The following is a 27,972-nucleotide window of genomic DNA, read 5'->3' as shown; positions in this document are numbered from 1 at the left end:
TTGGGAGGCAGGATTTACGCCTCTCACACTTTGGGAACTCATAGTTTTTCACCTATCTAGTGGAATTTGCAGCGTCATCCTGCTTCTTTCAAAGGATCTGTGAATTCTTTTGGTTTTTCTGGTATGTTCCTGCAGTGGCTCTTGGAGCAAAGTCAACAGTGTAAGTCTCCACATGCTGCTCTGTCCATCCAAGTAGGAGCTTGGAGCTGCACATTAGCCCTATCTCTTATGTGCCATCTTCCTCTCCATATCGATTGTGAGTTTTTGAAGGAAGATGCATTATCTTATTGATCCTATTTTTATTCTCACCATAACATACGTTTCTGAGTTTATCTAATGTATGGGACTAAATAATAATCCACATGGAAGATATATATTTGTTACAAAATAAAAAGACCTTTTTGCTGGATACAGTGTCTGGATGGGATACCTCTTGAAAATTCTAAAACAAATATTTTTAAGGGGAATTTTGGGAGGATTGTCAAAACTTGAAGTGCATTTACCCTTTGACCCAGAAATTCCACTTCTAGCAATGTATTCTATGAGAAATGATTGTATAAATGCACAGAAGTATATATACAAAAGTATTTATTATAGCATTGTTTAGAAAGAAAAATATGTAACCTTTTTTAGTCAGTTTAGTAAGTCAGTTTGTGTACTGAAATATTAGTAAATACTGTGCAGTTAAAACATAAGCTGAACTGATAAATTATTGACATTTTGTTGTATGAATAAAGGAAGCTACAGAACAATCTATACCATATATTTTCATTTGTGTAAAGAATAAAACGTGCATATGCATGTATATGTGCAGATGTTCACCAAATTGCTTATGGTAATGACCTCTCAGGCGGAGGTAGATTCCAGCAGATTGAGGGAGCAGAGACAAAGACTGACCTTCATCTTTTTTTGTGTCCTTATGAGGTGTTTGAATTATTTACAATTAGTATTACTTTTACAATTATCATGCTCATTTAAAACAACTGATGCTGGGCACAGTGGCTTATGCCTGTAATCCTGATACTTTGGGAAACTGAGGCAGGAGGATTGCTTGAGACCAAGAATTTGAGACTACTCTGGGCAACATAGAGAGGGACCCTGTGTCTACAACATAAATAAGTAAATAAAATAAAACACCTGAAGCACTAAAGATTTACCCTTAGCTCTCTTCCGTAACACCAACCTTTTCAAAAATATACTACATCACAATTTTTAAGAATGTCTTGAGCTCAGAACATATCTGTTCTATACTAACAAGCTAATCTTTGAGGTAGCACATAGTAGAATTAAAGCCTGAGTAGATTTTGTTATTCTAACTATGTTTTATCAACATTTTCAGCAATGTCTTCAATGATCAGAAATCAAGAAAAGAGGATACAGAAAGTAAAAGACCAAGAAAAAATGTTACTAAAATGACTCGTTGCTTGCCTGTTCATTACAGAGAAATGAGGCCCAATTAATTGTGGTGTTACTTGTAATTAGTGCTTTGTGTACTTTTTCTTTTTATGTGAAAATTTAATAAAAGGTGCCCTGTCTTGTAAACTCTATTTTGAAATAAACTATTCTTGAATTCCTCAGAGTAAAACTTCAAACATCTACTAGCTAGTATTCATACATTATAATAATTAATACCTGTAAAATATTCATACATGATAAGGTATTATAATTACCTCATAAGATAATTAATTGTAAGATATAATTTGTGCTTATTCTAATATATTGGAATAATTGTGGGTTTTTAATTGTTGTTACTGGTCCCAAGACAATAGAATCTATTTTATTTTACTTAAATTTTAATTAAATCTTAATTAAATTTAAATACTTTATTCAATCAATTTTAGCTTCAAAAAAATTCTAGGGGAAAAACTACTTTCACATGAAAGTGAAAGATGTGGTGTAATACCAAGGACAGAAGGACAAACTTCAACATACTAACAGGGACTCATTTTGTGACTATGAACTCACTGTTCTGTCAATATCAGTGAGGGTAATCAGATAACCAAACATCAGGGCCCCCCAGTCAAAACTTTTAGAAAAGTTTCTCTTTTTTGCATATTAATAATAGTAAAGAAAGAAAATGATGTTATTCTTTTTCAAGTTCGAGATTACATCTATTCTGTCTGTTTTAATTAAATTTTAATAAAATTAGGGGGTTTTATATGTGAACCAAATCAAATGAGACAAGAACAGATACAAATACGTTTCCATAATGTCAAAACATCAGGGACAATGTGGCAGGTGGCTAGCTGTCCAAAACAAATTTGTGTTCCTGTTCTATAATCTGGAATTGTCTCTGAGAAACAGATGCCCAGTGAGAGTCTCTGTTTCCCAATCCTGCCTCGCCTTGTATCTGGGTGTGGCCTGAGGGTTCTCATTAACAGAATATGGACAGAGCAATATGTGGCATTTTCAGGTCAAAGTGTTAACATGCATTGGTGTTCTTCCTCACTTTATTTTCCCCTCCAGGGGCTGGATGCAGAGGACATCAGGGTTATAGGAGATGGTAGAGCCACAGGGCAGAAGGGAGTCTGGGTAACTGAATCTCTGCAAGGATAGAGCCACAGGGCAGAAGAGAGTCTGAGTAACTGAATCTCTGCAAGGAGGGGAGCTGCCCTCCTGCCAGGAAGACTCACTGCTAACAGTTACACGAGCAGGAAGTCAGCCTCTGGTGCTGCAGCCTTCTTAAATGGACGGTCTCTGTTACAGCAGCTAGTAGAAGCCCTGACCTATGCAGACAATAAATGAAATAGGGCATACATCCTCTCACCAGAAGATCCTCACGTTTCTGCTCTCAAGGACAGTGTTAACACTGTAAGCATGTTCAATTTTAAGTAAATTTTTTAAATATAAAGTGTAATATTCATCTCTTAAATCAGTTGGCTTTACTAAAAGATAATTTTAATTTTACCAGATAATGATAAAATAGCCAGTAGTAGAATCCTAGAGAGACTTTTGCTTAAATTGTTTTACCTTTGATTTTTCCTCATGGTAATATTTGGGCATTCTGTGCAGTGATGGTGAATGCCTTCTTCAGACCTTATTAGTACAATATAAAATTCATTATGAAGTCTATAACCAGTACATATGAATTTAACGTAAAAGTGCTATGAGCCAAAAACTGTCAAATAGTTCTTTTAAGCATTTTCTAATGCTATTTTTGGTTGGGTTTATTCTTTTCAGCAAAGACCATCTGATTAACAGGATTAAACATTATTTCACCAATAGATGTTATACTTATTAAGAGCTAACATGTAACAATTTATTTTCAAGGACAGGCATGCTGAATTTCCCTCCAGTCAAAGGCAAACTTTTAAAATAAATATTGTAATGTTTGCTTTTCTGTATGTGTCTGTTATTAGTGGAGGAAAATATTTACATTTTATTTTACATCTAAGCTATTATGATACTAAACTTTAGACAAATAATTCAGACATTGAATGAAGATACTAAAATTCCAGTTTTATTATTTGTTCAGTTATAATAACTTAAAGTTTAAATATTTGCTGTATTCTCTGAGCAAAGATGTACTTCTGTACCACTGTTGTGTATAAATTTGCTACCCAAGATAGTGACCGGGATGAAAGGAGAGGGAAGAGGGTGACGGAAATGATTGCTATAGGACAGATCTGTCCAGATGCTGGGGGCGGGGGAGGGAGGAGCAGTGGGAGAGACATGGTCCTACCTACAGAGGCTCCCATGGGTAAATGATGGGTGCATCCCTCCCTGCAGCTGGGCTGTGGCTGTACCTCACAGTCCTCTAAGAGGTGTCATTGAAGCCACCTCACTCAGTACCCCCAACCCCACTCATGTTCCCTTTCCTCATGGGCTGCTCCTGCAACTGACTTCCATGATGACTGGTTCTCATTAGGCCCCTTGTTTCTACACCAGCCTTAGATCATTAAGACAAAGACGTACTTGCTACCCTCATAGCATGTAACCACACCTGGCAGAAGAAAATCAAACAAAAACATTGGGCAGTTTTAGAGCATTATCTTGGATCCTTACTAATCACATCCAGACCAGATATTTTCTAATCACAGTTTTGTATAGTTAACTATTTTTAAGCATAAAATCTGTATGTAGTAAAAAGTGTTTCTCAAGCTGTACCAATAGGAAATCAGCTATGTTTAAGTAAGGCTTATTTTGCTACCTTATTCTAAGGATCACTTGAAGGCTCAAGCTTGAACCCTGGGCAGCTGGTTAATTTCTTTGCTCCATGACCACAGTTCACACCTGAAGCTTAGCCAAGTCACTCCCGAAGAGGATCATGCCCTAAAGTAATAATGGATCAGCACAAGTCCCTCAATCAGTGCCACAGGGGAAAAAAGTCCACATCCACTGGAAGCATTTTCTGTGTATATATATATGTATATATACACACATATATTTCTGCACATTAGACAAAAGCCACTAGCAAATTTGAAACAATTTGAATGGCTGAATTTGGAGTCACACTGTCTTTATTTTATTCAGTGTGCTCCGCAACCTCAGCCTCTTCCACATTCTTCTACAGCTTCTCCAATACTTTGCAAACTGAATCAGTGAATCCCCCACCATGCGTGAACCACTTTATCCTCATGGCCAGTCTCTAGGAATCTATTGCTGCATTCTTCCCAGCGAGTAACTCCCCCATTCTCTACCAACACAAACTTCCACTCCACCACTGTATCTGCAGGCAGGAAAATGGAATGAGACCAGAATCCGTCCTTGCTATAGTAGAGTGGGATGTATGTGTTCCATCTCCCAAGACACTCATGGTCTCCAGTTATTGCAATGAATTGCACATCAGTGCTTGTGATATAATGGACCTGGAACCTGACACTAACTTGCTGAGACCCTGCAGGCATCACTGCTACCTTTTCTGTTTTCCTATGCACTTGCCAATCTCTTGCTTCCACCAGAGTACTTCTTCCACTATCCATTCCCTGGTTTGGGCTTAACACTGGAGCCTCAAGACTGCCAACATTTCCCCAAGATGAGTGCCTAGACACCATTTCCCACTCCTCATGGTCAACCTGGTCCTGACTGTTCAAATGAGAGAGGCTCATTTCTTCTTTAGCTCTGTTCGTGAGCAGGTTGCTAGAAGGCAACTTCTCTGCAAAACATGTAGCTGCTTTAGCAGATGTCTCTCGTCCTTTTTGGAATCCCCATTCTCTCATAGGAGATTCAAGGCTTTCATTTCTTGAAACTTCAGAGTGACTCCTAGAGTTACCTGTCTCAGAGGTAGCTGGAGCATCTGTGTCTGGAAACTGTCCAGAAGGAACATGTTCTCTTGAATTGTCACAGACTTCCCTGGAAGGATTCTGCAATCTGCAGGCTGCTGCCTGCAGGCTACCAAGGTCTTTGGTCTTAGAAATCAAATGTCCATTGCTTTCTTGAAGATGCTCTAAGAAATAAAAGGGAAAATGTAATAGAGTCAGGTAGTTCATGTAAGAAAAAAGGCTGAGAAAATAATTTGGTTACTGAATGGTTTACTACTAGTCAATCTGCAATTCACAAAGTCCCCCTCTATTAAAATCAAGTACAACTTAATTAACCAACACTGTGCTCTAAGAATACACATGTATATCTGACAATAAAAGGCACATCCAGGAGAATCAGTGTGCCAGCACAAGTGTAAATGAAATGGTAAGCTCTAGAGGCAGACGTGTAACCCTGTCATGGTCCCTGGTCTCCACAGTCCAGGCCATACTGGCATGTAGCCAAGTTAAGTTGCTTGGCTCCTATCATCAAAGAATGTCCAGACTGTGGGGCAAAGGGCTGCGTGGCTACCTTACAAACCAGAAGAGTACACTTATACTTCCAGGGGAGGCGTGCAGGGCAGGGATTGGCTCTCACAGATCTGCGGGCAGATCAGCAGGAGCTGTCACTGTGGGGAGATACAAAGGACAGTAGCGCATCCCTGTGCAGGAGTGAAGTGGGGGAAGGGGCTGGTTTCCATATTCATTAGGAACCTCCTCAACAAAACAGTGTTTTGTACCCCCTCCCACTGTAAGTACTTTTTAAAAAATGTTCTTAAAAATACAAAATCCAAGTCCTCTAAAAATGTGGCTTCCTTCTTGACCACCCCATTGGTAGTCCAAACAAGATTGAAATCTCTAAATCATACGTACAATCAGCACAGCGGTGATTTTATGGGGCGGGGAGTGGGGGGTGGGCATGGGGACAACAGTCTTGTTTATCTCTTTTTAATGGTGGGGTTGGAAGTGAGAGTGAACAAATATTATTATGGATTCCCAACTTTTCAACCTAAAGCATGAGATTGGCCTTCAGGAAAAACAAAAAGATAAGTGAACTGTCCAGGCATCCCAGACCAATCACACTAAGGACACACGGGCGGATTTTCATATGGCTGCACATGAACACCACTGGGCTAAAAATAAAGTTCACAGATGTCATTTTCACCATTAAGCTTCTGTCCAGGCATGGGCCACTTGCCAAGGGAGGGCACTGGAAGGTAAGGTTTTTCTGCCAGTGTTCGCTCTCTGCTTAGCAAACGGTCCCTAAAATATAAAAATTTAAACCTAGATGTCGGTTCTACTCATCAGAGCTGGGAATCCTATTTAAGTAGTCCCTTCCCAGGGATGACCACCTGGCCCTGTTCTGGGGCAGTGGTGGGAGTGGGGGGAACTGCCGACAGTGCTGAAACCGGTCACCAAGCACAGCCCCAGGGCCTCAGCCATGGCCTTCATGGCCAGAGTCCAACCTGAACTTTGCCTTCCTAAAGAAGCGTCCAGATAGCACGAGGCGCCGGCAGCTCGGGTGTTCCCAAACCCAGCTCTTCCATGGGCTGTGCGATGGGAGGATGTGAGACTACCGGGATCAGGACTGAGAAAATGTCCCGGCTTGGACAGAGATTGAAGAGGCTTGTAGGATCCCCCTAAATTTAAGCCCCCTTTTCCAAAGGCCCGGAAGGGGCGCTGCCACTGCAGCCGCCCGCACTGCACCAAGCGCCGCCAAGTGGCGGAGCTTATCCCCGCCGGAGGGGCAGAACCAAGTCCTCAGGCGCGGGCGCTGAGGGACTCGGCAGGGCGCGGCCCTTGGAGGACCAACCAAAAAACCTGCCTGCACTACCAACCAGCCTGGGAAACCGAGGGGCGTGGGGACGGCCCAGCCCCCTTAGGGGAGCCCTCCGCGGGAATGGGCCCCTAGCAAAGCTCTAGGTAGATTTGCCTCTTTCCTCCCTTCCTTGATGAACCTCAAAGCTATGGCAGATGTGCCCTGGAGTCACAGGGGGGCAGAATACCTGATTTGGTGACCAGCTCCTGCCTGGAAGGTCCAGGGCTCAGTCCGTCGCTGCCACTCGGATCGCCTCCCGGAGCCGCAGCTCCCCCCAGAGGGGCCTCCTTCTCCTGCTCAGCGTCCCCGTCCTTCCCCGTGTCCCCAGAGCCGCCCCGCAGCAGCCAAACGAAAAGCGCTCCGGCCAGACCCCCTCCGACCAGCAGAGCGGACCAGACGGCGCCCATGGCTGAGAGACCGCGGCCGCGGGAGACGACCGGGACTGGGGCCGGGTCTCAGGTCACGCAGTCCGAGCCACACCTACCCCGCCCGCTCCAGCCTTTTACGGTTCCTGCGGCAGGCGCTCCGGCGGAGCCCGGCCCTGCGCGACCAGTACTCAACTTTCCCGGCCCCGCCCCGCTCCCCGCCCCCAAGGCTGCAGCCCCGGGCGGAGGCTCCCTCCGGGCGGAGACTCGAACGCTCTTCCATCTCTACACTTTCTGTTCCCGGTCCTGCTAGTTGCTAGCGGCCGGGGTCGCAGGAGGCAGCGTTCCACGTGTGTCCCGCGTGAAGAACCCAAGTGCGCACAACTGCTGCGCGCAGCCAGGACCTGCCCCACCGCCCTTCCTTCTCCCGCCTGCTGCCCGCGAGGCCTCGCCCCGGGCCGGGCACCTCGGCGCCTCCACCCCAGGGAAGCTCAGGCGCAGCGCGGCCAGCTAGAGGCCGAGAGCTTCCTGGAACTTAGAGGTGGGAGAGGCCGCGGGCGTCGGTGACGCGCTGGCCTGGGCGTGGGCTGAAGAGGTGGCGCGTTCGGGTGGGTGGGTGGCCAGGAGGATCGGGGCAAGGTGCGGGGAAACTGGGAGCCCTAGTGGAAGCTCCACTCCGCCGCCAGCTAGCCGCGCTTAGCCTCCCCAAGCCTCTGCCTCCCCGCCTGCAAAATGAAAGGACTGGACTGAGGACCGTCCATCTAAAGATGCCAGTCAGCCCAACCACATCCAGTCTCATCCTCTCTGGGTGTGTATGGTTGGTGTGAAATGCGCTCCCGACTGTCTGACCTGGATGTTGTCCATGGACGAGCGCCTACAAATAAGTTTGTTAATAAAAACAGCAGCTCTTTATTAAGCACCGTCTGTATTCCATATGTTTTATGTATGTATTTAATCCTCACAAGACAACAACCCTGTGCGCCGTTATATACATTTCTTTGTAAATCCGTTCCTCTGCGGATCTGATTACTTTGCACAACAGCTTCAAGCTGATGGTCCCCACGTCTGTGTCTGCAGCTCACACCTTTCCCTTGGACTCCGACATTAGCTCAAGGCTAACCCGCCTTGGAGTAATTATCAGATTGCTGTCTCTGATAGGACAAATTATCAAATGTGCCCCTTGCTCCGAAAGGACAGTAGCCCTTAACCGGGTGCAATGCTGTGCCAGTGAGGTTACTGGAGGGCCGAAGCTGCCTTGATGCAGGTCACAACTACAACTTTGGCAATCATAAGGGAGGGGGTAGAGGAGAAGTGAGGGCAAAGACTGCCAACTAGGCATCTCCTTGTGGGTGTCTAATAGACATCTCAAACCCAACTCATGCAGATCTGAACTCCCCACCTTCCACCCTAAACTTATTCCTCTCCCTACCTTCCCCATCTCAGGAAGTGGCGACCACATCCTTCCCATTGCTGCAAAGCAAAACACTGCCAGCTACTACTAGCCACTACTTTCAAACCAGCGGTCAGCCTGAGCCTGTTAAAACACCCCAGGTCTCTGCTCAACACCCTCTAGTTGCTCCAGATCACAAGGAAAAACCCTACAGGGTCTGTTCCCCATGACCACTGTGTGCTCACCTCCATCTTGCCACATCCAGCCACACTGGCTTCCTTGCCTGGAGTCATCCTTCCTACAGACCTCTCTCTCTCATCCCCTTCAGGTCTTGGTACAAGTGTCATCTGCACCGCCCCCCGGACCTTCCTTGGCAATCCCAATGTTCATTATAATCCTACTCCCTATATCCTTCCCCTGCTCCAGTGTTCTCATTAGCACTTAGGGCATTGTTTCTAATACACTCTATAATCCGTGTATCTGTGGTTTAATTTCTCTTTCCTCCCTTCAGAGTGTAAATGACAGCAGGGATTATTGTCCTTTGTTCTCTGCTGACTTCCCAGCGCCTGTAACCTTTCCAGAGTGAGTGATTAGAAGTACAGGTTGAATGAATGAATGAAGCCCCATGTAATCTCCCTCTACAGCATTAATGGCATTTTCCTTACATAGATTCCAAATGCATTTTTAGCCCACGTGGATATGGGCTTTCCTTGAAATTCATTTTATGTATAATAAAAAGTGACCATAAAGCTATATTTTTAAGAGAATGAATGTCACTGTATAAAATAAGATTCCTCCAGCCCGGGCAGCATAGCAAAACCCTGTCTCTACGGAAAAATACAAAAATTAGCTGAGCATGACGGTGGCACCTGTAGTCCCAGCTACTCAGGAGGCTGAGAATCACTTAAACCTGGGAGATAGAGGCTGCAGTGAGCCATGATCGTGCCACTGCACTCCAGCCTGGGTGACAGATGGAGACCGTCTCCAAAAATATGATAAAAATAAAAGATCCTGGCAGGGCGTGCTGGCCCACGCCTGTAATTCCAACACTTTGGGAGGCCGAGATAGACAGATCATGAGGTCAGGAGATAGAGACCATCCTGGCTAACACAGTGAAACCCCGTCCCTACTAAAAATTCAAAAAATTAGCTGGTGGAGCCTGTAGTCCCAGCTACTCAGGAGGCTGAGGCAGGAGAATCACCTGAACCCAGGAGGCAGAAATTGCAGTGAGCCAAGGTCGTGCCACTGCACTTCAGCCTGGTGACAGAGACTCTGTCTCAAAAAAATAATAAATAAATAAAATAAAATAAAAGATCCCTCACATATGCAGTTTACATAGTGTCTGTGCTCGTATGAGAATCCAGTGCCGCTCCTGATCTGATAGGAGGTGGAGCTCAGGCCGAATGATGCTCGCTTGCCCACCACTCACCTCCTGCTGTGCAGCTGGTTCCTAACAGGCCTCCGACTAGTTTGGGGACCCCTGTCTAAGGGATGTAATCCCAGAGAATCTGTAAAACCCTTTACATGTGAGCCCCACTATTCACTTACAATACCTAAAAGCTCTTAATATTTATTTATTCTTGTCAGAAATGTCTATTCCTTTATTTAAAATAATACCAAAAATTATTTTCCCAACCCATCAGGATTATTTTTACATTATATCATATTGATCCTGCAACATTTTTATTTTTTATTTATTTTTTCCTTTGGGAATCTCAAGAAGCTACTGCAACATTTTTAAAGAACATTATTTGCCCTTCCTTTTGGCTTTTCCAAACTTAAGAGTTGGCTCATTGATTTCTGTGTTGCTGCTTTAAAAAAAAAAACAACTCCAGTCACAGTCATATGTTTATATTAAAGGTTCATAGCCACATATCCTAAAAAATTCTTGCCGAACTGATGACACCCATGCTTATCACTATACAATCGCAAAATAGTCATGTTTGCCTCCATACGGAAAGCTGTGAGTGCCTGGGAAGACAGTGTTGTCAGGGAACAAAAAAGGCAAAAGCACATTTGTGGGGCAAAAGAGGGAGGTGATGAGTTCTGCCGGGATGTGTTAAATTGCAGGCATGAGCAGGAAGTTGGAACAGAGTTTCTTTAGTTTAAGAGGATCAAGGCAGAGATATTGGAAATTCTGCATAGAGATGTAGCAATTAAATCCATAGTAAGGATTAATGTTATGAAGAGAAATGAAGGATGGATGAGTCCTTGGCACAATTGCAAGAAGAAAGATTGGGAGGTTGCCTCCATATTACTACTTACATTGCAATACTGTCTTGAGGTAATATTTTATGGGCCATAATGTAGAACCCATTTTCTAATTGATACTATTCTATTTAATAAAGTATGAATAGATACAGATGGATAATTTAAAGTTTAATATATATGTGTATATATTATAATATATACATTATATATATATTATATATATAATATACACATATATTATTATATATAATATATACATTATATAATATATATAATATTATAATATATATTATAATATATATTATATATACATTATATATATTATAATGTGTATATATATATAAAAGGATATATATATCTCTCTCCTTTAAACTTATGCAAGAAAAGATTGCTCAATACTGGCTTAGAGGGATGAGGACAAAACAATGAAAAGCAACTCTGTTTGCAAAGTCAGAGACACAAAAGACTGGGAAGGTAGAGCCAGAGAAGAGGGAGAACCAAAATCAGATAAGGAAAGCAGTTCAAGAAGGTGGTGGGGGCTGAGCATGGTGGTTCACTCCTGTAATCCCAGTACTTTGGGAGGCCGAGGTGGGTGGATCACTTGAGGTCAGGAGTTCGAAACCAGCCTGTCCAACACGGCAAAACCCTGTCTCTACTAAAAATACAAAATTAGCCGGGCATGGTGGTGCTTGCCTGTAATCCCAGCTACTCGGGAGGCTGAGGCAGAAGAATTGCTTGCACCCAGGAAGCGGAGGTTGTAGTGAGTCAAGATCATGCCCTCCACTCCAGCCTGGGCAACAAGAGCAAAACTCCATCTCAAAAAAAAAAAAGAAGGTGGCGGGGAGGGAGAATGAAGGCATTTTTTAGTGGAACTTAAGTGGGTGAGAGCTGAAGGGAAAATGGTTGCATCTGGCACATAAGAGGTCATCAGTAGCTCTGGAGTGTTTTTAGGGGTGGGAGTTGGGTTTCAGAATGCTAAGGTATAAATGTTGTGAAAGGCTGAGAAGTCCAGTATTGAGTTATCTCTCTCTCGAGAAATGTGGAGCCAAAACATTAGAGGAAAATTGAAGAGTTGCTTAAGAATAGAACAGGATACCCAGTGCTTTGGGAGGCTGAGGTGGAAGGATCTCTTGAGGCCAGGAGTTCAAGACCAACCTGGGCAACAGTGGGAGATTCCCACCCCCACCCCACCTACAAAAAAAAAAAAAAAAAAAAAAAAAACAACAACAAAGAAACAACAACAACAAAAAAAAAATCTGCCCAGAACTCAGGGCAGTTCATGTAAACCAAGAGAAAGTTGAGCACAGCTGGAAGGAGGAAAGAGCCAGTGGAGACTGAGCTTAAACACATGAGAAGCAGAAGGAATATTTTTTCATGGGACTTTCATAAGGCACAAGAGGGAGTTGGGTCAGGAATACCAGTGGAAGAATTGACCTTGGATGAAAGAAAGAGAAGAGACGAGCATGAAAAAAGAAAAGAATGAAAATAGGAGGCATTCTGTACAAAGGAAGTAGGGAGTGAGGTTATCAGCTGAGCGGGAGAAAGGAAATCCGGCTGGAGTTTTCAGGAAAGCAGAGAAAGTAGATAATGACCCCTAGGAGGAGACCTGGCCAGCAGGAGAACTGTCCCTGCTGGAGTCCGGGTGCCTCTCCACGATGGGGTATAATAGAAAGAGATTTGCTCTTTGTCCTTTAGTTGCTGGCGCAGAGAACCTAGAACCCTCGGGATCTGTTATTCCTAATGGGCCCCTTTCAATCACATCAAGTTTTCTCTTATGGTATCAATATTTTTGAGGTTTGTCTCATCCCCACTTTAGATCATAAATCCCTTGCTGGTCACAGTTTGGTCATCTTTGTATTCCCTGGAATGTTAAGTCTATCCTCTAATCGGCCTTCTTTTTCTTGTTTTTGTTTATTTAATAACTAAAATATGCTGGCACTTGGCTAAGTGCTTTATAAAGATTATCTCATCCCTAAAAATGGAATGCTTGGAGGGAAGTAATCTGTCCAAGGTCACACAGTTAATGAGTGACCGAGCTGGGATTTGAACCTAGCGTTCTGACCCCCAGGACCCATGCTCTGAAACCCTAGCTACACTGAAGTCTGATGATTCTTAAACTATATTCTAATTTCAAAGCATAGATTTTAGAAGTAAGTGTGCAAATTTGGATATATGACACTAGAGAACCCTTTGGGGAGTGTGTCAATGTTTGTGGTGACTTTCAGACTTTTTCTTGATCTGTAATAACTCTCTGCAAGCCCTCTCTCCATTAAGGGAATGCACTTGTCACCCTCAGCACCTGTCCATTGCTGTCAGACCTCTGGCTCCTGGGGAGCCACAAAACATTAACTACAAGTACAACCTCTCTGCAAAGCAGTCACACTGGAGCTGCCCAGTTTCAGGTTTCACAGAGACATTTTCTAACTGAAACTGTTTGCAAACCTCTGACTCATCTTAGTTCCAGAATAGACTCAAGGCTGACATCGGTTATGCTAAGCCATAAAAGCTTCAGAAAAGGGTGATCTGTGTTACACAACTAGCTCACTAGCTACAGAAAAATAAAGCTGGATTACTGCTTTATACCACATAAATCATGGACTCCAGATGAAATAAGGTTCTAAATGGAAATGGTAAAACTACGAATAGAACAAAATTCAGGAAACTGGCAATGTGACATAGCCAAATATAGGCGACCACAAACAGTTTTCTGACTTCATTAAAATAATGCTACCTGGTTAATGAAGGATGCCGTAAACAGTTACCAGGTAGAGCCATACTGGGGGAAGATATTTGTGTTGTCTAAAACTGACAAGAGATTAATACCTAGCTCCACAATGAACTCTTACAAATTCACAAAATAAAAGATACGAGATCCAATGTAAAAATGGACGAGGGATGCTCTTTCCTCAGCGCCCAGAACAATGACTGGAACATAATAGGCACAGTAATTTTTGGCTGAATAAGATTAGACACAAAAATGTTTAAACTCATTGATAACCAGATAAATGCAAATTAAAACAATGATATTATGCCATTTTACATCCATCAGAGGCAAATATTAGAAAGAAGATGTGTACTGCTGTTGTTGGGAGAGTCAACAGGTACAAACACTCTGGAAGAATGCTGTGGGCCGGGCTCAATGGCTCACACCTGTAATCCCAGCACTTTGGGAGGCCAAGGCAGGCAGATCATGAGGTCAAGAGATAGAGACCATCCTGGCCAACATGGTGAAACCCATCTCTACCAAACATACAAAGATTAGCTGGAGGTGGTGGCACGCGCCTGTAGTCCCAGCAATCGGGAGGCTGAGGCAGGAGAATTGCTTGAACCCAGGAGGCGGAGGTTGCAGTGAGCCGAGATCGCGCCACTGTACTCCACCTTGGTGACAGAGCAAGACTCTGTCTCAAAAAAAAAAGAATGTTGTGAAGCTAAGTATGCATGTACCGGTGGCTGTGCAATCCCGCTCCTCAACATGTAGCCCAGTGAACTTGTTTGATACTTAAAATTAGTCTAGAGGGAGGACAAACTAAAAGAATGCATATTTTTTCTGGGACGGAGTCTTGCTCTATTACCCAGACTGGCGTGCAGTGGCATGATCTTGGCTCACTGCAACCTCTGCCTCCCGGGTTCAAGCGATTCTCCTGCCTCAGCCTCCTGAGCAGCTGGGACTACAGATGCGTGCCACCAGCCCGGCTAATTTTTTGTATTTTTAGTAGAGATGGGGCTTCACTGTGTTAGCCAGGATGGTCTTGAGCTCCTGATCTTGTGATCTGCCTACCCCAGCCTCCCAAAGTGATGGGATCTTAGGCATGAGCCACCATACCCAGCTAAGAATGTATTTTTTATTGATATGTCATATTTGTACATTTTTGTGGGGTACATGTGGTATTTGTTACATGCATAGAATGTGTAACGATCAAGTCAGGATATTTAGAGTATCCATCGTTCTATATATTGGGAACATTTCAAGTCCTCTCTTCTAGGTATTTTGAAATATATAATACTTTGTTACGCTGATATCACACATTATAATTAATTCCTTCTATCTGACTGTATTTCTTAACCAACCAACCTCTCTCTTTATTTCTCCCCCACCCCCTACATACCCTTCCTGCCTCGAATAACTATCATTTTGCTCTCCACCTCCACGAGGTCAACATTTTTAGCTCCCAAATAGGAGTGAGAACATGCAATATTTGTCTCTCTGTGCTTGGCTTATTTCACTTAATAATGTCCTCCAGTTTCATCTATGTTGCTGCAAATGACAGAATTTCATTCTTTTCTATGGCCAACTAAGATTTCATTATGTATTTGCAAACTATTCATCCAACAAAGGACTAATACCCAAAATATACAAGGAACTCAACTCAACAGTAAAAGAACTAATAATCCCATTAAAAAGTGGGTAAATAATGCATTTCTAATGGAAGAATTTCATCCCTGCAAACCTACCTTGGAGGGTAATGGGGAAGGCAGGGCTTCCCAACCTCTTCACACCGGAATGTGTAATACTGCCTGTTCTGCCCACACAGAAAGCAGGTCCTGTGAGCACACCATTGCTCATGCCCCAGGGGAAAATTGGATTAAGTCACAAAGAAATACAATAGACCAAAGTCATTTTTAAATGTTCATTTTTAAAAATGTTCACCAATGATAAAAAGAAATTCAAATATAAAGATATTTGAATAGGGAAAAAAATTCTACCTTTTTGGAGGCAATTTAGCTCTCTATCTCCAAAACCTTAAAGAACAAGACAGAACAAATAAACAACTATGTAAGGGCATGTATGTATGTAGCTGCATGTACATATACCTTTTGACATAACAATTCAACTCCTGGGGATTTTGGGTGAGTAGAGGCCACAGATGATAATAGATGTTCTACAAAGCACAGAACAGCCCCTCAGAACAAAGAATAATAAGAATAATCCTATCCAAAATGTCAATATTGCCTGGGCTGAGAAAATCTGTACCACAGCATGTGATCCCAGGGAAAACAAAGAGGAAACACAATGCCTCTTAGGGTCTAGTTTTGGAATCACACATTGCTACTTCTGCCACATTCTGTTCATTAGAAACAAGCCACTAAGTACAGCCCACACTCAAGAAAAGCAGAATTAAGCTTCACCTTTTGAAGGAAAAGGTATCACAGAATTTGTGAACATATTTTAAGACTCAACCAATCTGTCCTCTAGCCACAAATTATTTACATTCTTTTCATATGCAAAACATACTTACCCCCACAGCCCCACCCTTACAAAATCCTCCTATAATCCCTTTACAGCACCAGCTTGGAATCCACAATGTTAGACTCTAAATCAGACCCATGTACAGATGAGACTGCTTAGATGTACTTCCTAAGTACAATTATTCTAACACATTTCCTTTCAATCTGAAGGCAGAAGGGTATCTTCCCATCCCTCCCCACCCCCCCATAACACTACCCAACATATAATGGTAGAAAACACACAATATAATCACTATGTGCAATCCTGTTCCAAAAATAGGAGAAATAGAGGTATACAGGAGTCACTGCTCCATGGCAATTCTGAAAACCAGCCAAGGAAATTATAGAAGTTCCTCAATTAGAACTTTGTTCAACTGGAAATAATTCTCCATGGCCTTTGTTTCCCCTTTCTTGGTTCTGTCCTCTGAGTCATCTGTTCTATAATGGAAACACATATGTGTAGCTGAGTTCTCTCAGCCTGCTTTCTGCCAGTAGAACTATGGAGATCCAGAGACCTCTTTTCATTTTATACTGTCTTTGTCCTTTTTAATCCAAGCTGCTAGTTTTTATGCCAGTCCAATTCTTTGAAAAACTCTACAGGTTTCCTGTGAATCTTATTGGGTTCACACCATTTTCAAAAGCCAAATCTACAAATCAGTTCAAGATAAGCCCTTCTCTACTATGGGCTTCTGCTGAAGAACAACATCTTCAGCTTCTTAGAAGCTTTATTTGTTTGATCAAGAGAAACTATAACGCACTTAAACAAATTTGAGGGAGACTTTGTCTAGTTGGATAGTATGCTGAGTCACCACCTTTGATCTTTCTGAGGTCTTAACAAAAGATTTAACAATTAAATCCTTACATCTTCAGATTCTTCTTTAGACCATGCTTTCCTGGCAGTGTCCAGGATTTAATCTTTACCTCAAACCATTTCTTAATTTAAACATTATCTGCCATTCGAGAGGCTAGACATTTTCAAAATCAGACAATCCTAGTTTCTCTTTATTAAACTGTCCTTCTTTAGCTTATCTATTTCTTCTTGCTTTTTGCCATAAGCGGCAAATGGAAACCAGGCAGTTATCTTCAATATTCTGTATGAAAATCTCCTTCGTTAGATCATCCAGCTCATCAGATGCCTTTTCTACATTCCATGTGGCTAAGGTTTTTGTTTCTTTTCTCTTTTTTTTCTGAGACGGAGTCTTGCTCTGTCACCAGGCTGAAATGAAGTGGCGTGATCTCGGCTCACTGCAACCTCCGCCTCCCAGGCTCAAGCGATTCTCCTGCCTCAGCCTCCTGAATAGCTGGGACTACAGGTGTGCACCACCACACCCAGCTAATTTTTGTATTTTTAGTAGAGACGGGGTTTCACCATGTTGGCCAGGATGGTGTCAATCTCTTGACCTTGTCATCCGCCCACCTTGGCCACCCAAAGTGCTGGGGTTACAGGTGTGAGCCACTGTGCCCAGCAGTGAGCCTCTTCCTTGCTGTGTGAGCCTCTCCATAGGCAACTTTAGTGTCCTCACAACATGGCAGCTAGACACTCCCAGAGCAGATGATCCAAGTGAGAACAAGGAGGAAGCCACAATATCACCTGATAATATATAATTGAGACTCAGAAGTCATGCATCGTCACCTTTCCCACATTGTCGTTATTAGAAACAAGTCACTAACTACAGCCCACACTCAAGTGGAGGGGAATTAGACACCACATTTTGAAAGAGTATCAAATAATTTGTGGACATATTTTAAAACAAACACAAATCCCCAAATCAGAGGCTCTTTGGAATTTGTTAAAGAAATATCATGTCTTGAAACTGTTGAACTGGGAGAGAGAGAGATAATGTCTGTTTAGTTTGCCAAGGTAAGATGTCATTTGAATTCACAGCTTTGTAGGATACCTTATGTGAAGACAGAACATTGGAAAAAGTGAGTCCCTGAATCCTGAAATGGGAACATATGGGAAGATGTAGTCAGCTCCAAGTACCTTAAACTCTCAACCCTATGAAGATATGCTGCTCAGATCATTTGCTGCAGAGAGCATCACTGGCTAGTGGACCAAACTGCTCCCTCCCTGGATCCTCCACCCTCACACTGAGGCCATCTCATGGGCTACCCCTAGCCAATGACTGAGCATGCCAGAAGCTCCAAGGTAGTCCCATTCTGGCAAGATGTGAGACTCCTCCTCTAGGCAACTTTAACTTCAGGACTTTCCACTGGGCTGGCAAACCTTTATTTGAATTGTGCTGCAGTCCAAGATTATTCTTATATCAATCCTCCTTCCTTCCCTTTTTCCTTCCATGGAGATCATAAAGGCATCATAGCCTAAAGGCTCTCTGTCTTTTCCCATTTCTTCCCTCAGTAAAGCTCATGAACATCTATTCCCATCTTTCCATCTGCTTCTTGGCACACCTGAATTAATGCAGCCTTCCTCATCAGATGGTTACTCTTCTTCATGATGAATCTTTTTCCATCTTTCATGAAGACTCTGTAATGTTATCTTTGTGGGAGTGACTTTACTGGAGGTAGGGAAACCAATTCTCTTCATTCTTTGCCCCTAGAATTCCTCATTGCCTTGAATTCTACAGTCAATAAGATGCTGCAGACAGGTTGTACCAACTCACAAAGATCAACTGACAAATTTTCAAAAATTTGGTGAGCTGATTGCTAAACACAACCATTATTAAAACAAGTTATATATATTTACAGTTAAATAAATGATGTGAAAAGCAAAGATAATTACAAACTCATCACTTCCTAGTTATTTGATAACTTTTCACTATTCTTTATGCTGCTCAGATTATGTATATGTATTATATCTGGGTGTTGGAAATACTCTATAATCCTGTGCTGCTTGCACTTGTCTTTGAATTTTGGAGATCTGATTTAGACATGCTATTTCAGTTCATTTTTTAAAATAATCTGAGAGGTTGCCGATTTTGAGTGCAGCCTGAAGCAAGGGTAGGCTTTCTCGCTGATCCAGGAAGCTCTGTCTTCTGATCCAGCGGATCCAATGTTCTTGAAATGCCTGTGGCGGATAGGGCTGCTGAATGGAGCTTCGGAACATCCAGAAAGAGGAATAAAAGAACAGTTTCTCAGGGTTTTGCAGCCAAGCCATGGATTCTGTGGCATATAACTTTTCTCCTTTTGAGAAACAGGAGAAAAGTTGGCTTATTGCTGGGCACTGGTAAATACAGCAGTGTGATCTCATGGCTAGTGCCCATCATCAGGGGGCTATCTGGTCCACCACGCAGTAAAGGCAGCTAACATTTAGTGTATGTCCACAATGTGCCAAGCTCTGCACTAAGTGCTTTACTTGTAGCATTTCCTTTAATCCTCACCACATTTCTGGGAAATAGTACTATTATTGTAATCATCCCTATTTTAGATGAGAAAATTGAAGCAGAGAGAGGGTAAAAGCAATCTGACCATAGCCATTTGGCTAATAAGTGGCAGGACTTGGTTAGAACCCAGGATCTTTGGCTTCAAAGTACCCGTATTAAGTTACCAAATTGTATTGCTTCTTATAATCAAATGGAAATTTCCTATATAAGAATGGGCTTGAGCAGAAACTGAAGACACAACAAATTGCATGGTGTTCTGACTCCTATGACAATATGACAGCACCAGCCACAAGTGGACGACAGCAACATTATAGCCGAATTTGAAGGTGACCCTGAAGATCAACAAAGGGGAATCTTTCAGAGGCAGAATTTTAAGCATTTCATCCTGCTGACCACTTTGTCTGAAAGGAGAAATGGTATGAGGTGCAGATATCACCAATTAATGCTCAGTAGCTGACGGTTTAGCTCAACAGCCAAGACATGAAAGGATAAAGAATGCAAGTCTGGTGACAAGGATGTTTGGAGGAAGAGGTATCTATGGGATCTCTGAGAATGAATTGAGAGCATGAGGATATTTGGTTCTTTGTGAATGCCACCCAAAGGCCTCCACTGGAGAGGAGGTAGGTGCTCAGTAGTCAAGAGAAGAGGTTGACCCGGCCCCTGCATGCCAACACTCTCCTTTCTGCAGACACTCCACTGTTGCCCAATGAGCAAAGTAGGCCTCGTGGCAGAAACAGAGGCTACATGGGGGTTCAGCAACTTGGATTTCCCTCATCAAACCTGATCTGGCCACCGCTTCTGATGAATACTTATTTGTCCAGGAAATTAAACTAAACTTAAGTCCCTGATGAGAATTAGGTTTGAATGGAACAAAGCCAGAAACAATGTGCCTGGGTAAAGAAATGGCTTTTCTCCAGACCACCACCAATAGCTGTGTTGCTCAGCACCTGAAAGCCAGACTGGCTTGCAGAGGATCAGCTCTCCCCCTGGTGCTCCCTTGGACTTCCAAACATGTGGGCACTTTAATGAGTTGAAACTTAAGGGAGTATGGGAAATGCAGCCATTAATTTTCCAGCCTCTACAGTAGGAAGGCAAGCTAAAGGGAGTCATAATGGTTGTTGAGTGAGTGGGTTCACAGAATGTTCCAGACTTCTTTCACCATATTAAAAGGGGCAGTAATTTATCTTTACAGGAATAGTAACTTATTCTGGATTGGGATTTGCTGACCCTGCCCAGTGAATTTCTGCCCACACCAACATTCATAGACTTACTGAACACTTACCATGGTATTTCACTCAACATTGGTTCTCACTAAGAAACTAATTTTACACCAAAAGAAACAAGGCAATGGGCTGTCATGTTGGGCTCACTGCTCCTGTGGTGTCCGCCATCACCCAAAAGTGTCTGGCCTCATAGACAGTATAGTAAAGACTCATTTACAGCTTCAACCGAGAGACAATACCTTTCAAACTGCAGTATTTATTCTGCACCAGCAACCGCATATGCTGTTTCTCCATGTCCACCATACACGGGTGGAGCATCAGGAGGAGCACTTCCTTCAGAACCACTTGCAAAATTGTTATGTCTTAGCTGGTGATTTAAAAGCTTGAGACAAGGTGTCTATCAGTAGAAAAAAAATAATAGTTTCATTGAATTAGAATCTGAGAGTGCCACCTGGTCATTGTATGGGCTCCTCACAATCCCTGAAGAACAAGAAAAAGAGAGAACTATATGAATCATCAATAACAAGTGAAAATTGATTTACAATAGAGTCATGGAAATCAAAGGATCCCTTGGAGTTCCACCTGGTGTTGTCATGTCTACTAATAAAAATGTCCTGGCTGGTCAGGACCACCAAGGCTCAGGCCCTCTGCAAATAAAGGTTTAGGTCACTCTCTTGAGTCAATAATTCCTAGCAGCTAAGGGACTGGCCAAAGGTGAAAAGAATATGAAATGGGAAGTAGGGAAATTATATATAGCAACTATGGCCTCTTGATCAGTTGTAGAAATGAATGAATACTGTTGCATTTTCTTTCTTGCCATGTCATGTATATGCCATTTTTTTTAAAGTTTCTTCTTCTTCCCTTGTCTCTTTCTCCACTAATGGTGTGTTATCAGTGATCAAATTTAAAATGTAGTCAGTTCAGCATACAGATTACTGAGATGAGATCGTGACAGGCCCGGAGGATGAAAGGCCAGCCCCCAGGGATTTTGCATTTGAAGGCAGATTCAGTAATGGATAAAACTTTGAACTCATCCTTTTTGAGAAGATGATTGTGTTCTCGTCTGTAGGAAGGATGGTTGCACTAATTAGAAGAAAGGGTTTTTTTTGTTTGCTTTTCAATTTTGTCGTTTGAGATGGAGTCTTGCACTGTCGCCCAGGCTGTAGTGTAGTCGCACGATCTCAGCTCGCTGCCATCTCTGCCTCCTGGGTTCAAGCAATTTTCCTGCCTCAGCCTCCCAAGTAGCTGGGACTACAGGTGTGCACCACCACATCCAGCTAATTTTTTTGTATTTTAGTAGAGACGGGGTTTCACCATGTTGGCCAGGATGGTCTCAATCTCCTGACCTTGTGATCCGCCTGCTTTGGCCTCCCAGAGTGCTGGGATTACAGGTGTGAGTCACTGCACCTGGCCAGAAGAAAGGGTTTTTTTGTTCCTTATGCTTTATTCTTTATGATAAAAAGTAGATATTGATATTGGGCATTCAGGAGGCTAGCCATCTGAATTCTGTATTCTAAAAGGCACCTGAACTCCCTGACCTATGGCAGAGTCCCCTCACACTGTTGGAGCTGGAAAGCCAAACACTACTTTTCTCTCCATACCTCACTCATAGGCATGGATCTGACTCCACCATTTAAGTCCTTCAACTGAGACCCTGAGATGAGAGGCAGAACCCACACTGGGCACGGATGCTGCTGCTGGGTAAGGTGCTGACACTAGTGTTGCATCCATTTTCAAAGACAGCAGTGATGGTGGCCCTGGAGGTGATTCCAGCATCTGATGATGGTGACTTCGTGCTGGTTGCCATGTCTATGCCAAGGTCATCAGTAAAGATGTGTTCTCCAGCTCAGTGTTGAAGCGTGAATTCAGGTATTGTTCCTGGGAGGGCAGATTCCAAATCTGAGCCTTTGTCCATAAAGATATTCTGTGGATCAAGATGAAAAGCAGGAGATCTAGCAAGATGGTTGAATAGGAACAGCTCCAGTCTGCAGCTCCTAGCAAGACTAATGCTGAAGGTGAGTGATTTCTGCATTTCCAACTGAGGTACCCTGTTCATCTTATTGGGACTTGTTAGGCAGTGAGTGCGGCCCACAGAGGGTGAGCAGAAGCAGGGTGGGGTGTCACCTCACCTGGGAAGTGCAAGGGGCTGGGAACCTCCCTCCACTACCCAAGGGAAGCTGTGAGGGACTGTGCTATCCGGCCCAGACACTATGCTTCTCCCACGGTTTTGCAATCCTCAGACCAAGAGTCCCTCGTGTGCCTATGCCACTGGGACCCTGGGTTTCAAGCACAAAACTGGGCAGCTGTTCAGGTGTGGAGGGGAAACCCTGCAAGAGCCGAGGCAAGTGTCTGAAGCCTCATCATGTTCTCATATAAACCTAGAATTAGAAAAGAATTAGAGATATAGTTACATAGTCATTCCTATATATATAATCCTAAATAATCACATAGCTATTCATATGTAATCATAAATATATACACATATATAATCATATAATCTTTAATCTTACTAATAAGTCTCAGGTTAAGAAGTATGGGACTGAAGTGGCATTGGAAAAGAGGTGACCCTAAGGCAAGATGCTCTAAGTCCTCTGTCACTGACACCCGCATAAGGCTGCTGGAGGAAGCCTTGGCTGTGCAACAGTGCCAGCGCTGTGAAAATGCCCGCTGTTTAGCCAGCTAGGGAAGGACATGTCCAAGACGGCCGAGACGTCTCCTTCCTCGGGAGTAGGGAGAAAACTCCGCTTTCCCAAGCTCTTGTGGTAAGCCTGACGGCTGTCAGGGACACCCACAGACATCCAGGGGCTTAATTGTCTCTGTGTGGTGCTGTGCTTCAGCGGTCACGCTCCATGTCTACTTTCAAGTTCTGCTTCTGCACCTGGTTCCTCTTTTCCTTAGAAGATAAGAATTAGTAATGGTAAGATAAGTCTTAGTGACCTTGTTATTTCTTGACAAGTATGAAAAAGTGTTGACGCCTTAGGTTTTTCTCCTCGCCTCGGCTTCTTCAAAGTCTTGGGCCCCCTATCTCCAAGACACGTGATTTACCTGACCCTATCACTGACCGCCATTACCTCATCCTACCTGCCCTTCCCCCTGCTTTGTACTTAATAAAAGTCGGGGTGTCCAGAAACTTGGGGCCACTGCTGGTCTCTGTAATTTGGTAGTAGTGGGCCCCTGGGCCCAAACTCTTTTCTCTTTCTCGGGGTCTTGTGTCTTTTATTTCTACAGTTTCTCGTCTCCACACCAGCAAAGAGGGACTCATAGGACCCCGTAGGGCTGGACCCTACATTCAGGCAGACACTGAGCTAGCTGCAGAAGTTTTTTTTTTTTTTCATATCCCAGTGGTGCCTGGAACCCCAGCAAGACAGAACCATTCACTCCCCTGGAAAGGGGGCTGAAACCAGGGAGTCTAGTGGTCTTGATCAGTGGATATCACTCCCATGGAGCCCAGCAAGCTAAATCCACTGGCTGGAAATTCTCACTGCCAGGACAGCAGTCTGAAGTCGATCTGGGACACTCGAGCTTAGTGGGGGAGGGGCATCCACCATTACTGAAGCTGGAGTAGGTGGCTTTCCCCTGACCATGCTAAGGACTGGGCAGAACTAAACACAGTGAGGCAAAGTCACTGTGGCCAGACATCCTCTCTAGATTCCTCTTCACTGGGCAGGGCATCTCTGAAAGAAAGGCAGCAGCCCCAGTCAAGAGCTTATAAATAAAACTCCCATTTCCCTGGGATAGAGCATCTGGGAGAAGGGGCGGCTGTGGGAGTAGCTTCAGTGGACTTAAACATTCCTGCCTGCCTGTTCTGAAGAGAATAGTGGATCCTCACAAGGAGGGTTCTCCCAGCACAGCACTTGAGCTCTGCTAAGGGACAGACTGCCTCCTCAGACTTCAGACTATCGTGCTTGCAGTGAGAATTTCCAGCCATGTCTCCTGACTGGGAAAAACCTCCCAACAAGGGTTGGCAGACACCTCATTCAAGGTAGCTCTGACTGGCATCAGGCCGGTGCCCCTCTGGGATGAAGCTTCCAGAGGAAGGAGCAGGCAGCAATCTTTGCTGTTCTGCACCCTCCACTGGTGATACCCAGGCAAATAGGGTTTGAAGTGGACCTCCAGCACGCTGCAGCAGACCTTCAGAAGAGGAGACTGACTGTTAGAAGATAAACTAACAAACAGAAAGCAATAACATCAACATCAACAAAATGGACCCCCACACATGGAAACCCCATCCAAAGGTCATCAGCCTCAAAGATCAAAGGTAGATAAATCCATGAAGATGAGAAAAAAACAGCACAAAAATGCTGAAAAGTCCAAACACCAGAATACCTCTTCTCCTCCAAATGATTGCAACTCCTCTCCAACAAGGGCACAAAACCAGACGGAGAATGAGCTTGATGAATTGACAGAAGCAGGCTTCAGAAGGTGGATAATAACAAACTCCTCCAAGCTAAAGGAGCATGCGCTAACCCAATGCAAGGAAGCTAAGAACCTTGACAAAAGGTTACAGGAACTGCTAACTAGAATAACCAGTTTAGAGGAGAACATAAATGACCTGATGGAGTTGAAAAACACAGCATAAGAGCTTTGTAAAACATACACAAGTATCAATAGCCAAATTGATCAAGCAGAAGAAAGGATATCACAGATTGAAGATCAACTTAATGAAATAAAGTCTGAAGACAAGATTTGAGGATAAATAATGCAAAGGAATGAACAAAGCCTCCAAGAAACATGGGACTATGTGAAAAGACCAAACCTATGACTGATGGGGTCCCTGAAAGTGACAGGGAGAATGGAACCAAGTTGGAAAACACATTTCAGGATAGTATCCAGGAGAACTTCCCAGCCTAGCAAGACAGGCCAACATTCAATTTCAGGAAATACAGAGAACATGACTAAGATACTCCATGAGAAGAGCAACTCCAAGACACATAATCATCAGGTTCTCCAAGGCTGAAACAAGGGAAAAATGTTAAGGGCAGCCAGAGAGAAAGGTCAGGTTGTCTACAAAGGGAAGCCCATCAGACTAACAGCAGACTCTGCAGAAACCCAACCAAGCAAGAAGAGAGTGGGGCCAATATTTAACATTCTTAGAAAAGAATTTTCAACCTAGAATTTCATATTCAGCCACACTAAGTTTCATAAGTGAAGGAGAAATAAAATCTCTTAAAGACAGACAAACACTGAGGGACTTTGTCACCACCAGGCTTGCTTTATGAGAGCTCCTGAAGGAAGCATGAAACATGGAAAGGAATAACCAGTACCAGCCACTGCATAAACATGCCAAATTGTAAACACCATTGATGATATGAAGAAACTGCATCAACTAATGGGCAAAATAGCCAGTTAGCATCATAATGACCTAATCAAATTCACACATAACAATATTAACCTTAAATGTAAATGGACTAAATACCCCTAATTAGAAGACATAGACTGGCAAGTTGGATGAAGAGTCAAGACTCATCAGGGTGCTGTATTCAGGAGACTCATCTCACACGCAAAGATACACATAGGCTCAAAATAAAGGGATGGGGGAATATTTACCAAGCAAATGGAAAGCAAAAAAAAAAAAAAAAAAAAAAAAAAAAAAGCAGGGGTTGCAATCCTAGTCTCTGATAAAACAGACTTTAAACCAACAAAGGGCATTACACTGGTAAAGGGATCAATGCAACAAGAAGAGCTAATTATTCTAAATATATATGCACCCAATGCAGGAGCACCCAGATTCATAAAATAAGCCTAGAGACCTACAATGAGACTTAGACTCCCACACAATAATAGTGGGAGACTTTAACACACCACTATTATTGTGTGGGGTGTTAAAGTCTAATATTGACTATTATCTGTCAATATTAGATCAACAAGACAGAAAATTAACAAGGATATTCAGGATGTGAACTCAGCTCTGGACCAAACAGACCTAATAACTATCTACAGAACTCCCCACCCCAAATCAACTGAATATACATTCTTCTCAGTACCACATTGCACTGATTCTAAAATTTACCACATAATTGGAAGTAAATCACTCCTCAGCAAATGCAAAAGAACAGAAATCATAACAAACAGCCTCTCAGACCACAGGGCAATCAAATTAGAACTGAGTATTAAGAAACCCACTCAAAATCACACAACTACATGGAAACTGAACAACCTGCTCCTGAATGACTACTGGGTGAATAATAAAATTAAGGCAGAAACAATGAAATTCTTTGAAAACAATGAGAACAAAGATACAACGTACTAGAATCTCTGGGACACATTTACAGCAGTGTTCAGAGGGAAACTTATAGCACTAAATGACCATATCAGAAAATGGAAAAGATCTAAAATTAACACCTTAACATCACAATGAAAAGAACTAGAGAAGCAAGCGAAAACAAATTCAAAAGCTAGTAGAAGACGAGAAATAACTAAGATCAGAGCAGAACTGAAGGAGATAGAGACACGAAAAACCCTTCAAAAAAATCAATGAATCCAGCAGTCAGTTTTTTTAAAAGATTAACAAATAGACCACTAGCCAGACTAGTAAAGAAGAAAAGAGAGAAAAATCAAATAGACACAATAAAAAATGATCAAGGGGATATCACCAGTTATTCCACAGAAATACAACCTACCATCAGAGAATACTACAAACACCTCTACACAAATAAACTAGAAAATCTATAAGAAATGGATAAATTCCCGGACACATACATCCTCCAAAGACTAAACCAGAAAGAAGTCAAATCCCTGAGTAGACCAATAACAAGTTCTAAAATTAAGGCAGTAATTAACAGTCTACCAACCAAGAAAAGCCCAGGATCTGATGGATTCACAGCTGAATTCTACCAAAAACTGGTACCATTCCTTCTGAAACTATTCCAAACAATAGAAAAAGAGGGACTCCTCCCTAACTCATTTTATGGGGCCAGCATCATCCTGATTCCAAAACCTGGCAGAGACACAAGAAAAGAAAATTTCAGGCAAATCTCTTTAATGAACATCAATGCGAAAATCCTCAATAAAATACTGGCAAACCAAATCCAGCAGTACATCAAAAATCGTATCCACCATGATCAAGTCAGCTTCATCCCTGGGATGTAAGGCTGTTTCAACATATGCAAATCAATAAATGTAATCCATCACATAAACAGAACCAATGACAAAAGCCA

The 27,972-nt window shown here is 42.9% G+C and overlaps 2 protein-coding genes across 14 annotated transcripts in view; one reads left to right on the top strand and one right to left on the bottom strand.

Annotated features, from left to right (window-relative positions):
• Positions 1 to 1,547, top strand: part of CCDC158 (coiled-coil domain containing 158) — a 119,787-nt gene extending 118,240 nt beyond the window's left edge. For all 13 annotated transcript variants that reach the window (XR_004263709.1, XR_004263708.1, XM_032261114.1 and 10 more), the window contains one exon: positions 1,340 to 1,547. Coding sequence is in view for 11 of the 13 variants with exons in the window: in XM_032261114.1 (XP_032117005.1) it covers positions 1,340 to 1,416 (77 nt within the window). In the remaining 2 variants the exon portion in view is untranslated. The remainder of the gene's footprint in view (positions 1 to 1,339) is intronic.
• A 1,436-nt stretch (positions 1,548 to 2,983) lies between these two features.
• On the bottom strand, positions 2,984 to 8,338 carry STBD1 (starch binding domain 1). Its single transcript, XM_032261117.1, has 2 exons — positions 7,247 to 8,338; positions 2,984 to 5,386 (listed from the first exon to the last, which is right to left on the bottom strand). The coding sequence occupies exons 1-2, from the start codon at positions 7,464 to 7,466 to the stop codon at positions 4,539 to 4,541; spliced, it is 1,068 nt and encodes a 355-aa protein (XP_032117008.1). The 5' UTR covers positions 7,467 to 8,338; the 3' UTR covers positions 2,984 to 4,538.
• Between the last annotated feature and the right edge of the window lie 19,634 nt (positions 8,339 to 27,972).

The sequence above is a fragment of the Sapajus apella genome, unplaced genomic scaffold (genome assembly GCF_009761245.1).
Source record: "Sapajus apella isolate SASKATOON/1434 unplaced genomic scaffold, GSC_monkey_1.0 scaffold121, whole genome shotgun sequence".
NCBI classification, from domain to species: Eukaryota; Metazoa; Chordata; class Mammalia; order Primates; family Cebidae; genus Sapajus; species Sapajus apella.
Note: the sequence above shows the minus strand (reverse complement) of the source record. Positions and strands in the feature narration are given on the sequence as shown.